This window comes from Panicum virgatum, chromosome 9K (genome assembly GCF_016808335.1).
Source record: "Panicum virgatum strain AP13 chromosome 9K, P.virgatum_v5, whole genome shotgun sequence".
Taxonomy (NCBI): domain Eukaryota; kingdom Viridiplantae; phylum Streptophyta; class Magnoliopsida; order Poales; family Poaceae; genus Panicum; species Panicum virgatum.
Window position 1 is genome coordinate 50,660,391 of NC_053144.1, and position 13,639 is coordinate 50,674,029.

Below are 13,639 nucleotides of genomic sequence, written 5' to 3' on the forward strand. Positions count from 1 at the left end.
ATATCAAATATGATTAATAAATAGCTAAATTCGAATTAAAAAATTAAAAATTAAAAAAATAGGATACGACAGAGTCCATGCTAAATAAGATTAGTAAATAGCTAAATTCGGAATTAAAAATAAAGAAATTAGAACTCAACAAAGAGTCCATGTTGAATACAATTACTAAATAGGTAAATTTGAAATTATAGAATTAAGAAAATTAGAATTAGCACTCGACAAAAAAATCATATTAGCCAAATAGCAAAATTAAAATTAAAATGATAAAAAATTGACATTGAATATGACTAATAAATAGTTAAATGCAAGAACTAGAAACAAAAAAATTATAGGTGATGTGTAGAGTGATTAAGAAGCATATTAAGAAGGAAAATAGCTGAACAAATAGTATATGTCAAATGCAATAATAAAAACCAAATTTGAATTCTACGTCAAATAAAGTTTAATTTAATGAAGATCTAAATAGTATTAATGTATAGGATTTACACTATTGGATTTAATGAAGATCTATTGGTCTAAATTGGCCAGAAGAGTCTATGTCTAATTTAATAAATATAATATTATAAACTACTCAAAAGTGTCTGTATCCAATTAAAGTTAAATACAGAGTCCGCATGACATAAAAAATCACGTCTCCATCTATGTCTCACATTAACCCTCCTCAAATATTTTTAAAAAAATACGGCAGTAGCATAAGCATGACAGCGCGATCATAGTTGTATTGTATCTGTATTATAGAAAGAGATAATTGCTTTCAAAAATCTTCAGAACGCCCTGCACTACAGCGCGACCATAGTATTTTCCCGAGATTCCAAATCACAACTTTTGAGTCTCAAGAATGTCCTGCAGTACATGCAACTGCATGAAGCAAACTGGATTCTACTCAAAACCATTGGCAAACTCAATCAGTCCATTTCTTCTGGAGCAAGTGAGCAACCAAACATCAAGATAGGGATGAAAAAGATAGTGACGATGCGCATATTTTAGATATGCAATGTATTGCAAGACCATCAGCACCTTATGATTGTCAGTGCGGCCCAATAAATACACAAGCCAATCAATGTGAGAGAAACATCTACTGAAGAACCAATGCTTTCTCCAAACAAAGATTATCATCATAAATGTTGCATTCCTGAACAACTTTAGTTATACAAACTAATCTGATGGTGGTCAACGAAGATTCACAATTCTGTGGGTATACAAATAGTTCCATACAAGTAATAATCGCTGGGATAAAGTATAAAGCATCGAAACCTATAAATAAATGTGACTATTTATTAGCCCAATCTAAATAGATGCATGGGGAAAATCACGGACTTAATCATGTGAGTAATCAAATAGTATAAATAATTCATAACATTATTATCCACATCTAATATTTTATAAGTGAAAGGATCTTAAGATGCCTAGAGGGGGGTGAATAGCCAATCTGCAATTTAAAACACTTAACAAAAATATCAGACACAGACTAGCCCGGATAATCCGGGTATGAGCCCGGATACTCCGGGTTTGGTGGTCCGGAGTATCCGGAGTCTCCGGGTATGAACAACCTGAAAGGAAACTGCAGAAATCTGAGTATGAAAAGTAGATCGAGCTAAAGTAAGAGTACCAGGGGTTTCTTAAGGTTGATATCCAACAAATAGAATTCACTAAAAACTCGTGAGTGAGTAGATCGAGCTCAAACCCTAGAAAATAAGTCTCACAAGCAAATAGCAATGAAATCAAGTAAACTAACAGAAAGGGGACAAGGATTTGTTTCCCGAAGTTCACACCCGAAGGTGCTACGTCTCCGTTGAGGAAGGATTCGAGAGACGGTGCTCAAGAACCCCTATGTTCCTCTTCCAAGGGCGAGATCACCTCTCAAGCCCAAGGTTACTTACTATGGATTCCTCGGCGAGGAATGGAGCTTACAAACTTCTTGTGCAGCTCACAATCTTGATTGAGGAATCACAAGCACGCCTAGCTGTCTAGGAGCACAAGGCTCCAAGAGTAACAAACTTGAATCCGCGGGCTTGACCAAAACCAAGTGCTCAAGAGATGGAAATGAGGCTCACTAGCACTAATCCTTGCTCTTGCTTGCTTCTCACTCAAATCCCTCAAGGGAATCACTCAAGAATGGAGAAAGGGGAGTGAGAGAGCTCTATCTTGGCTTAGGTTTGAGTTCAGCTCGTCAAAGTGGCAAGAGAGAGGGCTGAAGGGGTATGGAGGGGGTATTTATAGTCTTCAGCCCAAAAATAGCCGTTGGGCGAAAGGGTACCCGGAGACTCCGGGTATATGCCCGGAGACTCCGGACAACCCTAGGTTTTCAAACTGAGAACAGCTCCCGGACACTCCGGGCAATGGGGTCCGGAGTATCCGGCCCTATACCCGGAGTATTCGGGTAAGGCAGGGAAAACTTCGGCTTTTTTTGCTCTTTTGAGTTGTTTTGTGACTCACAAGTGTTTGTATAGGTTCTCTTGAGCACAGGATTTAAATCGAAACCCTTGAACCAAGTCCCTCTTGATAGTACGGCGTTCCTATACTCAAATTTCAAATTTAAAATCTAATTTCTTGAGTAAACTTGAACTCCGCTTTTTCATTTCCTTTTTAAGGGTCGTATATCGTCACTTGATCCATTTATACAAAATCACCACCTGTACACATGCTCAATTACACGATTAAATGAACATGTGTTTTGTCATTAACCACCAAAACCCACTTAGGGGCCTAGATCACTTTCAATAAGTACATGAAAAAAACGCTAGGCACGGAACACAAATGTGATATATACCTCTAAAGAAGTATAGAGAAAGGAAATAGAAAAGGATAAAGAAGCAGCAAAGTTGAACGGTTAAGGAAAATAGAAAAAGGAGAGTAGAAAAGGAAGGTAGGAAAAATGAGAAAATGAGGGGAAAAGAAAAGGACAGAGTGGAATTATTGGTTTAGTCTTTAATTAATATCATTAGTCACTACTATGTTATTTCATATGAAATTATGTTATTATGAAATCACATTATATATTACGGGACAAATATAAAATTATAGCCAGGACACGTTGGACATTTGACATCTTTCATATATTCATGAAAAAAATAGGAGAACCTGTTCTACCGAACAATTTTCAAAATGGCTCTATATCCATAAGAGAAGCCGCTCTCTGCTCCATCAGAAAAGCCACAACCAGAGTTATTTTAGCCATAGCAAGAGGCCTAGAACCCTGCTTATCTATCCCAAAGTCGATTGCCTATGGTACAAAACAAATGATTCAAACAAATGTTGTCGCTGGTCCTCTTCGCTTAGAAAAACAAAAGCCATGAGGCACAATCTAAACTCAGCAACTAAGTCGAACTAAACAGGGAACTTCTCCATTAGATGCATCGGGCGTGAAACACACTAATTGATTTCAACTATACAGAGGAACAAAATGGAATACAGAGAAATCAGTAGAAATAGCTATAGAAAATGGAAGATAAAAAAGAAGAGTTAGAAACAACAACAAAGTTATATATGGAACTATCCATCACCGGGATGGCAAAACTCCAAAGTAGGCCAATTTATGCAGTCATATAGGCTAAAAACAAATAAAAAATTATACAGTGACCAAACTAGGAAAAATAATAATAGATTCGATTGAATAAAAGATTTAAAACATATATGCATTCATATGGCACACAAATATATAAATTTTGCATAACATTTATTTACTAAAGTCAGCATGAGGCCCCAACTTATTTTTTAGCATAACTTTTTTTTGTCTCATCCATGATCATTTTTATTTCGCTCCTATGATGAGTCAGATCTAGATCTGCTAGATGCTACTTAGGTGCTCTAACAACTACACTAGATATATTTTCACTAAATAATAATCAAAATATTGCAAGATACAAATCGAACTTCAACATCTAAGTTACAGACTATTAGAAAACATCACTAACACATACATATAAATATATTTCATAACTACTTATAAAAAACTTTGTATAAATACAAACATATACAATATGCATCCATATTCAAGGTGACCCAATATTAAAATTCAATCCTAAAATTTAGATTTTGCAGGTTAAAGTAATAAAATATGTAACTATAATATAGAACAAACCAACATAAAAATTAATGGTTGGTATGAACTCCTATGCATAGAAAGCTGCAGGTAGTATTCAGCAAGAGCAGATGAGAGGTAAAAAAATTTGCGAACGGGTGCCTAGCCGGATTAGTTTGGTGGCCTGGCCTCACTAGCACTCCTTAAATCATGGGTTCGACTCTCAGTGAGAGCGAATTTTAGGTTGAGATGAAAAAATATCATCACCTGTCTACAAGCCAAAGCCCATGGAATAGATCCCGGCCCGCTCTCACACAAGTAACGGTATGGGTTACCCCACCCATAGATAAGGGTGGGGTAGAGGTTCGAAGATTTCTCGACCTACGTGAAGTCTTTTTATTTTTATATTAATGCTCAGATTCTTACATTAATGCTCAGAGACAATATACCCCTTGCAAGTTGAGTTTTTTTAATGTAAATAATTAAAAAACTAGCTACTCGCGCTATTAGCGCGGGCCACTTGCTAGTTTTTATGAATGAAATGTACACTCGGATTGGGGTTGGTTCTGCTGGTGGAATCCTGGTTGGAACCAACTCTGACATCTTCATCTCTTCAGACTTCAGCTAGCCTGTGTATAGATTTTTGTATCAGCACCATGGTCACTAACAAAAGAACTGGATTTGTTTGGAAACTATCTGTAGTTTATGGCTCTCCTTACCAGGAGGGTAAGCGGGCTTTTATTGACAAACTTCACTCTATTTTGGGTGCTTGGTCTGGCCCCATCATAGTTGGAGGTCACTTCAATTTGGTTAGGCTTCTTTCTGATAAGAACAGCCAAATCATTAACTTTAGATGGGGTGATCCTTTAATGACGTGGGTCAGTAAGTGGGGTCTGATCCCCCAAATTCTCTGTACACTTGGACCAATAACCAAGAGAACCTGATCATCGCCAAAATAGATATGAATTTCTAATGATCGTCGTGTCCTGCATGCGGGATACTCTACTATTCTATGTTCTTTTCGAAAGTGTGCCAATCCCTATATGTTGTGCGGAGCTGAGCATCTTCTATTCGCTGGGATCAAGCTTTTCCTCTGCAGGGGTCTTGTGCAGTAAACCCCCTACGGGCGGTCCCCATGAGTCTTCGTTTCTTCAAGTTGGGAGGCTGCTTTTCCTCTAGTTAGGGTTAAGGCTCTGGAGAGATCTCCTAGCGATCACAATCCTCTTTTAGTTGATTCAGGTGATAATGTCTTTTTTGACAAAAAAAATATTTCATTTCAAAAAATGGTGGTTAGAGAAAGATAGATTTAGATAACTAGTTCTTAAAACATTGGCTGCCTGTGATAAGAAAAGACTGCCCTGGATAGGTGGCAGTTTAGAGTTAGAACGTTTAGAAAGCTGGTTTGCCTGGTTAGAGGTTGTGCTTCTAATGAAGTAGCTGCCCTAAACAAAATAAAGGTGGAATTTTCTGAATAACATTCGTACCTAGATAGTGAGGTAGAAAAAGGGAATCTCTCTTCTCAGGTTTGGCTAAACTCAAATAAGTAGCTAAGTAGCTATGCCCTATAACTCTAAAAAATGTAATATCAGATGATTGGAATGATATGCTCCTCAACCTTCGGAACTCTCTGTTTTTCTTGTTTTGGCATTGCACCACTGTCTCCTTGAAAAATTGCCCCTGATTGCACTCTCAACAGCTGAAATCTTATTTACATGTTTAGGACATCAGCAGTCTTTCAACACAAATTTTAGCATGGTTTTCAAAGAAAATGCAATAAGTATTTTCCATGGAAAATACACAGTATCATTTCCAAAGTCCTGAATTAGTTGATAAAATGAAGTGCGGTAGAATTGCCTATGTAGTCAGTTGGTGCCCCCATAATAATAATAATAAAAAAATGGTATGTGGTCGCCTCTTTTGCCGATAGTAGTTGCCAAGTTTTGTGCCACAAACACCCAATCATACTGCCAAGCAGGCGAGAAAGAGTGGGGCACCTGTAATGCCTTCTCGTAGTTCCTCTTGGCCTTGGCAACCAGATATTAACTGCGGAACCATCCCAAATGGCCAAATTATGCCCTCCTTCAACAGCTCGACTAAGGAATTGTTAGTAGCCGTTTCGGGGATGAAGACCAGGGGCCAGCCAATCCTAGTTGAACGCTGGTTTCAATCATCACAGCAGATCGCGCGCGAAACAAACACAACGACACCAAGGCCCTGTTTGGCGGAGCGGCAGCTTCTCCAAAAGCGATTCCCGGAGAAGCACATTCCGCTGGTGTAGGAATCAGCTTTCGGGAAAAGCTAGCAAGTTCAGTTTGGGGAAGCTTCTTCAACGAAGCTTTTCAATGCGGAGGGGGTGGTGGCGCCGCTCCGCTCGTGGCGGCAGCAGCTGGCGCAGACGGGAGCGGCGAGCTCCGCAAACGGAAAGGAGCCGCTGCTGTGGCCCGCTCCGCTCGTGGCAGCAGCGAGCTCAGGAAGCTAACCCACGGGAGCTTCTGAGCTCCGCGAGACGGAGAGAGGGTCAGATGGTACAAAAGCTCAGGAAGCTAACCCACAGGAGCTTCTAAGATTGTAGTATAAAGCAAGCTTTTAGAGCTTTTGTTTTTAGAAGAATCTGACCTGTTTGGGGGAGCTTGTGGCTTTTGGAGCTTCCTGGAGAAGCAAAAGCTGCTAGAAGCTCCCCAAACAGGGCCCAACTCATATTGCAACACAGATGCATACTAGAATTAAGAAGCTAGAGCACCTCCAGCAGTAAATTATATACTCCCAATACGGTAGTATATTAAGGTAGAAATTCTAATTATTAGAGGTAGTTAGGATGCAACATAACCAATAATCATTGGGAAAGGGAAAGGTTTAAAAGAAATGCTAGAGTACCAAATAGTGAGGGATAGGACTGCTAGAGATGCTTCTACTTGACACATTCGTTCATGACGAGAAACAATCATAACTGCATACATAAAATTTCCACTTATAATCTTCACGATCAAAGTTTAGTAAAACAGTATAACGTATTCATCTAATCAACATGGCAAGACATGGGCTGCTCATTCACATCACAAGCACAATTCCTTTGTTTCATTCCAGAATGAGTTCCAATACTGCATTAGGTACTTGGGGGAAACATAGTGCAGTTCCATAACTAGATGCATTAAATCTTAAATTCTCTGAACCAGCAAGGCAGGGCAAGTCCTAGTTCAAAACTGCAAATAAAGTGTAGCCATCTTAACCATCAAACACGGACATCATCAAAACAGAACGCTGAGATGCTCATGCGTCAACAGCAACTCTTCCAGCTACTTGGTCAAGATCACGCCTACCCTGGGAGGTGATGAGCCGCCCACTGCACCAAAACAAACAATAAGCAAACTTTTCACAACCACAAAGAGTTAACAAGCAAGACAAAGGCACTTGACAGTTGGATTACCCCTTGGGGTCAACATCAATGATGCCCATCTTCTGCAACTGCTGCAGGATGTTGCGTGAAATGGCACCACTGCTCTTGCAGAAGTGTGGTGGGCGGGAGCCGTTCCTCTGGCGGCCACCATAAATCTTCTGGAATCCACCCACCCCAATGCCTTGCCTGAGGTAGATCTTCCTTGCAATTGAGGCTGCAGGGACAAAATTAGAAATCAGATTGATGCACAAAACCTGGATATTTAAGTTCATACATGATATTGGAGAAGAACAAGATTCCTCACCAGCCCTGGTGTAGTACCAGTCAGGGTCATAAGGAGGGAGCTCCTTGAACCTCGCAGTCTTCACAATGTCAACCCACTCAGGGAGCTCCATCTAACAGAAGATAAAGAAAAGTTATTACACATAGCAACACTGGGAATTAGTCATTATCCATGGAAGGAAACTAATGCAAAAGAGTAGAAAACAACATTTTGAACACACCAACAGAATGAACTATCACTTCAATGTATATTTTGAAGGGAGTTCATTGAAATATTTAGACATGTTTGAATCCAAAGGATTTGGATTCCGAAAACAACCTTTTGAACAGTGCTAAGGTTCACTCAAGACTCCAATATGAATAATAGAGAACTTTTGGAATTCTTAAAACTTGCCTACATCCATTTATATGTATCATTTGATCCTCTTTGCAGTCAGGCACATATAATCAAAAATGTTCTCTCAAGACTAACTTTTACAATCTACATAGGCATAAACCAAATAACCACAGCAACAAAGACCATTTACCTTCCTCGTTGGTCAAAAAGACCAACGAGAGCATCATTTCCACAGAGCTATAGCAGATAGTATGACAAAGACTAACTTGTGTGTGTACTTAATTCGAAAAGACATACAATCATTGAAGTGTAGACAACTGAAGATGCTAGTGGTTCCCTTCCAGCAGTACAACTAATGATTCAGTTCATTTCTTACTCCAAACCCTACCAATCCCAAACAAGTTATCCCCTACATCTAATCAAGCAAATCTGTGAAGACCGCTTTTCCTCCAAAACCAGAGACTAGGCGCCGGGTCACGGCCGCCAACGCCGCGAGCAGTGGAGAGCGGTTGCCGTGCGCGACCGAACCCGTGCTGCGACGGCGGGATCCGGAGCTAGGTACAGCATGGGGCAAGATGTGGCCACGAGCGCCGACGGAGGGCGCGACCACTCTACGGACTGCAGCGCCGGATCGGAAAGGAAAGGCGAGTCAGGCGGGGCATTACCTTGCCGGAGCGCTTGAGGTGGGCGGAGTAGGCCTTGACGAACTCGTGCGGGTTGACATCCTTCACCGTCCTCGCCGTCGAAGCCGCCATCCTGCCGCTGCCGCCGCCGCCGACGGGTGACGAGAGGGAGACAGGGGACGCGAAGTGGTGGCCGCTGCGGCTGCTGGGGGCTAGGGTTTTGTCGGGGGCGGCGTGGGTGGCGGAGCGTAAATATATAGGAGATGGGTTCGGGTTTGGGGCGTCAGATGGAGATCGGACGGTCACGACGGCGTCAGCAGGTGGGTTTAGGGTTGGGGAATGGTACGGGCCGGCTGAGCACGGTGTTCGTGCCCGAGTTGGGCCGAGAACGAATGAACAAGGAAATGGCCCATTTAACCTCTAAATTTTTGGGATAGGCCGATTTTGTCTTCCTGATTTAAAACACCTGATTTTGCACGCAAAAAAAAAATCATATCGTCCTAAGGTTTATCGCCTAATTCTGCCTAAGGTTTTGTCATATTGATAACTTAAAATACCTGATTTTGTCATATTGACTTTCTCGCCTAATTTTGCCTAAGGATTTTTTTAGTAATATTTTGCCTAAGGTTAGTTGGTCCCCTTATAGTTAAAAAATTTGTGATAAAACTGGATAACAACCAAACATAACCAGCTCGCTACCGCTGCAATATATGAGAACGTGAAAATGCATGGATGACCGGCATAGAACTCGAAGAGACTGGATGAGATGTTCAGATGCAGGCCGGATCCCGTGCATTCTTGACCATCCGAAAGTATCGATAACAGTTCATTTTCCCGACATGCTTCGGACTCGGCAAGAGTCGACATGACGACACAAATATAGCAGATCTTACATTTTTAGACTCAATATACAAAACTCATGACGACCAACTGCATAATCTGGGACATTAGATGACATGATAAAGAAGTTGGTCACCCAACCCTACAAGACATGTTTCCAACATTTGCAAGGAAGGTGTGAAGATGAGCAACAGTTTCAGGGGAGAGAAACTAAGAAACAGTTGTACCCTGTGAAGGTGAGCAATCGTTTCAGGGAAAGAAGCTAAGAAACAACAGTGCACTGCTAGCACAAGGAGTGGCAGATGCCACTTATTCCAATTTTCCAGAACATTATAGTTCAGTAGTATACATGCTCCCAACAGGAAAAGATCAACTAATCATGAACATTCTTTACATGTGTCGACCGTCGAGTCACAAGGGGGGGAAAACCCTTCTATTTCCAATCAAGCATATCCAAAAGCCATAGGATTTCAGTTTCTGATTTTGCCGCGTCACAGAAATCAAGTTCAATACCAAATACCTCAATGACGTTTGCTCCTTTGTACAGGAAAAGCAAGGACATCCATGCCCGAATGTCTGATATGAATGGGTTTCTGGGTGAAAACCTGAGATATTCATAAGCCAGTGCACGAGCAGCATTACTGTCAATGTAATCGAAGGTTGACTTGTTAATGATGCAGGCCATCTTATTGGAATCCTTGCGGTGGGCAAGAACAGATACAGTAATGGCTGGCCCCATAGGGATTGATAACTTGGGTTCAACTTCCAACATCAGGATGCACTCTACAGACTTCAAATGTGCTGCAAGTATATCCGGAATGCCACGAGGTGCGCACTGTAGGCCTTCTCGAAGGGTGCAACCTGAAATTGCTTGAGAAAAGATGAGGGATCCTTCAAGCCACATATCAATATAAAAAACAAGATCCTCAAATATGAGCTTTGGTACAGGAAGGTTATGCATCTTCTGTGGCTGGGAGAAGGTTAAATAAAGCCTCTGATAGTTTGCGTCAGAAGGAGGCTGTTTGCAAATGGATGGCCACTTCCGCGAGCAAATGCATTTCCAGAAGTAATCATCCTTCGCGATTTCGCGCCACTGACGGCACACAAGCATGCAAAATACTAGATCTTTCCCATCCAATAACGGGAAAACAGACTTGAGAACTTCATCAGGAAATTCAGTGTCCATTCCTATCCAAGAACTGAAGGAAATGGAATATCCTTGACACCTCCAGATGCAGGATTCTGGAAACAAAAAACAAAAGATGCATTGAGACATGCCTATCACCAATTAAAGTGAAAAAAAATACTATGTTCAAAGTACTCCTATATTCAATTCTTCATTTTCACAGTAATAATACTCATTAATTGCAGAAAGATGACAACATAGAATAACACTTCACAGTGCATCGGGTTGTGGTTTACACATAGTCCCGGTAAGAATAGTATTTGCATTCCATGCCATGAAATATAAGGTTCACCAGAAGTTATGGTTAACTACACAGGCCCAGGATACAACCACAAGAAAAAGAAATAGTTCCTTGACAGAGCCTTGATCCATCCTCCCTAGCCACCAGCAACTAACATAGCAGGGGTTGCTGGGGATTCCTTGTATACGTACGGAAAAGGAATTCGCTCAATCACTATCCTAGTCATTTCGAGACTTTGGAAGAAAAGAAAAAATTGTGTTTCCAAAAGACAAGAAAGATAACGGTGTTGATGATCTCTGAAATTCAGGATGAAGCAAGATTGTGGAATTTTGGTGGTGCAAAGCACCTCGACTCCATGAGCCTCTAGTTATTTCCAACTTAAGCGAATAGTACGTTTATTTCTATTCTTTGGTGGGAGCTCATATGATGTTCCACCTGTTCACACCATGCGCCTGAGCAGGGAGAACTATGGGGACCTCTGGCACCTATAATCATCTCTTCTACTTATTAATAAATGCCAGAAATGTTCTGGATCTATTAAAAAAATCATGTGGTCTGACAATTAGGGAGGGGGTAATAGGAATGCCTGAACCATCACCACAACTACTAGCATCTAGTCGGATGACTAGATAACAGGGGATGTTAGGGACAAAATGATTTGGACAGAGCACCAAACTGATGTCCACTATGGCACCATGGAGGTAGAAGTTCAAAATCAAGTAAAAAGAGTCTTATCAATGTTGTTGGGAAATCATTCTCAGTATCACAATAGCATGCCCTTTTAGTTGAGTATGAAGCAAATATTTCCTTTTTCCCTTTTCAGTGTGTGACTAATCTGTATAAGTGCAGATTCAATCAGAAGCACAAACCCCATCAAAGAACACGACCTGTACCCCATAAGTCATAATTCTTACTAACCACTAAGCATGGCAGCTCTGAAAATAAACAAGGGATGTCTTCAGGAAATGGGCATCACCCTTCCATGAATTCATCAAAGAAAACTATTGCACAGTGGGCGGAAGAAAAGTTAAAACAAGAAAGAAGAGGAATGCAAGGTTTAAATTCGCCAGTATAGTCCAATGTTGGATCAAGAATTCAGAAGATGTAAGAACTTACAGAAGATTCTGTGTGTATGCAAAATATCCAAGTCTTCGCTGTCTCCTGCACAAACATCAAGAAAACATTACTCGAGGTAGCAGAAGCATTTGGCTTTGCAAGTGATATCGCTTGGTGTATATGGCGACCAGTTTATAGAGTATTACATTTAATCAAATCAAAATGAGCCTGCATTAATTAAAAATGGAGCAGGAACTATGGCATATCAAGAAACAAGGCCAAACTGAACACAGATCACGAATAAGGTTCAGTTTAATTGGATGATGAATTCGAGGGTACTAGTTCCCCACCACGCATCAGCTAAATCCCCAACATACAAGTTGGATTTCTCCCGAATCCTAAATCCCAGTAGGAAACAGTCGTACTCGACTCTCACAGCAAAGAAAAAAAAAATCTTGAAGAACGGAACTCACTACTACAAGCTGTAATAACCAATCCAAGCGATCCAGAGATCCCTTACCGACAGAGGAAGGAATCAGTCCGTGCCAGGTTGGATCTCGACCCCACGCAAGCGCAGGAGAAGGCTTCGACGCACGGATCAAGGAAGGGGGCGTCAATCGAAGTCCGTGGGGGGGGGGGGGAGGGGCGCACGTGCCCAGCTGGACAAGCAAGGGCGGCGAGCCCGGATCCCGCCGGAGGAAGAGGGCGGCGTTGGTTTGTACCTCGCCGCCGGCCCAGGTAAAGGGAACGGGAAGTCAGAAGTGCGAGGAAGATTAGGTGAGCTGGCCGGCCGCCGGCCGAAGGAGGTGCCGAAGGGTTACCTTTTTAAATTCTTTTCCTTTTCCTTATTTTGTTTAGTTTCATTTCTATTTTTTATTTTTTTCTAGTACTATAAACCATCGAATTCAGTGTCATCTTTTTAAAATCTTTAGTAGACGTGTTTATGCTAAACGTATGTCTGCAGCTCTATAATAGGAGATTTGCACAGTATCACGTATTTAGTTATGCACCAACTGAGCAATAGAAGTCAAGTAGTCAGCAACTCAGCATATTCATTTTACTTGTGGAAACGGAATAGATTATTTTAGGATTTTTACTCGTCAGATCAGACATAGTATTGTAGTTTTAAGCTTTTGGTTTAGCATGGAAGGTTATGAAGTTCAAACCTAAGCGCACTCTTAACTTATAGAACATCAACAGCGCAACTCTTCTTTTTTTTTGCGAAAGAACAGCAAAACTCTTGTAGGATATATTTTCATCTTGTTCTTATTTATATTATACTTTTGTGAGAATTCAGTCCTCATGAATTGTTTTCAAAAACTGAAAATTATTTTTATCTTTCTTATCAATTCTTGATATTGATTACAAGATATTGGTGTGGGGGTTCCCTATGAATTTATGAAGTCTTGTAGGTTACAAACATCCCCAACTCAACACAAGTTATAAATCGAAAATAAAAAGAAAAACGCAGCTTTATTTTTATGATAATTGGTTTCGAGATGAAAACGTAACTATATTGAAACAGATGGATTATAGAAACATGTTTGAATCACACCTAGGAGTGATAAATATGTGAATTTTTTTTTGCGAGATGATAATGTTCTGTTCAGACTTCAGAGGGCAGAAGCGGAAGCCCGAGAAAGAAAGGTTAGCAGCTCC

At 40.8% G+C, this 13,639-nt stretch overlaps 2 protein-coding genes across 2 annotated transcripts; both read right to left on the reverse strand.

Annotated features, from left to right (window-relative positions):
• Window positions 1-6,973: 6,973 nt before the first annotated feature.
• Window positions 6,974-8,912, reverse strand: LOC120652031 (40S ribosomal protein S19). Its single transcript, XM_039929719.1, has 4 exons — window positions 8,700-8,912; window positions 7,720-7,810; window positions 7,446-7,629; window positions 6,974-7,361 (listed from the first exon to the last, which is right to left on the reverse strand). Exons 1-4 carry the CDS (start codon window positions 8,787-8,789, stop codon window positions 7,289-7,291), a joined length of 438 nt encoding a protein of 145 aa, XP_039785653.1. The 5' UTR covers window positions 8,790-8,912; the 3' UTR covers window positions 6,974-7,288.
• A 665-nt stretch (window positions 8,913-9,577) lies between these two features.
• Window positions 9,578-12,796, reverse strand: LOC120652030 (F-box protein At5g39250-like). The gene is made up of 3 exons (XM_039929718.1): window positions 12,501-12,796; window positions 12,041-12,085; window positions 9,578-10,739 (listed from the first exon to the last, which is right to left on the reverse strand). The coding sequence occupies exon 3, from the start codon at window positions 10,681-10,683 to the stop codon at window positions 9,931-9,933; it is 753 nt and encodes a 250-aa protein (XP_039785652.1). The 5' UTR covers window positions 10,684-10,739; window positions 12,041-12,085; window positions 12,501-12,796; the 3' UTR covers window positions 9,578-9,930.
• Window positions 12,797-13,639: the final 843 nt, after the last annotated feature.

Excerpts from the sequence above, each read along its gene's own strand:
- LOC120652031 (XM_039929719.1), bottom strand. The coding sequence starts at position 8,789 with ATGGCGGCTTCGACGGCGAGGACGGTGAAGGATGTCAACCCGCACGAG. Across the intron at positions 7,811-8,699 it reads ACCTCAAGCGCTCCGGCAAG|ATGGAGCTCCCTGAGTGGGT; the intron begins GTAATGCCCCGC and ends ATCTTCTGTTAG. Across the intron at positions 7,362-7,445 it reads ATTGATGTTGACCCCAAGGG|TGGGCGGCTCATCACCTCCC; the intron begins GTAATCCAACTG and ends GTTTTGGTGCAG.
- LOC120652030 (XM_039929718.1), bottom strand. The coding sequence starts at position 10,683 with ATGGACACTGAATTTCCTGATGAAGTTCTCAAGTCTGTTTTCCCGTTA.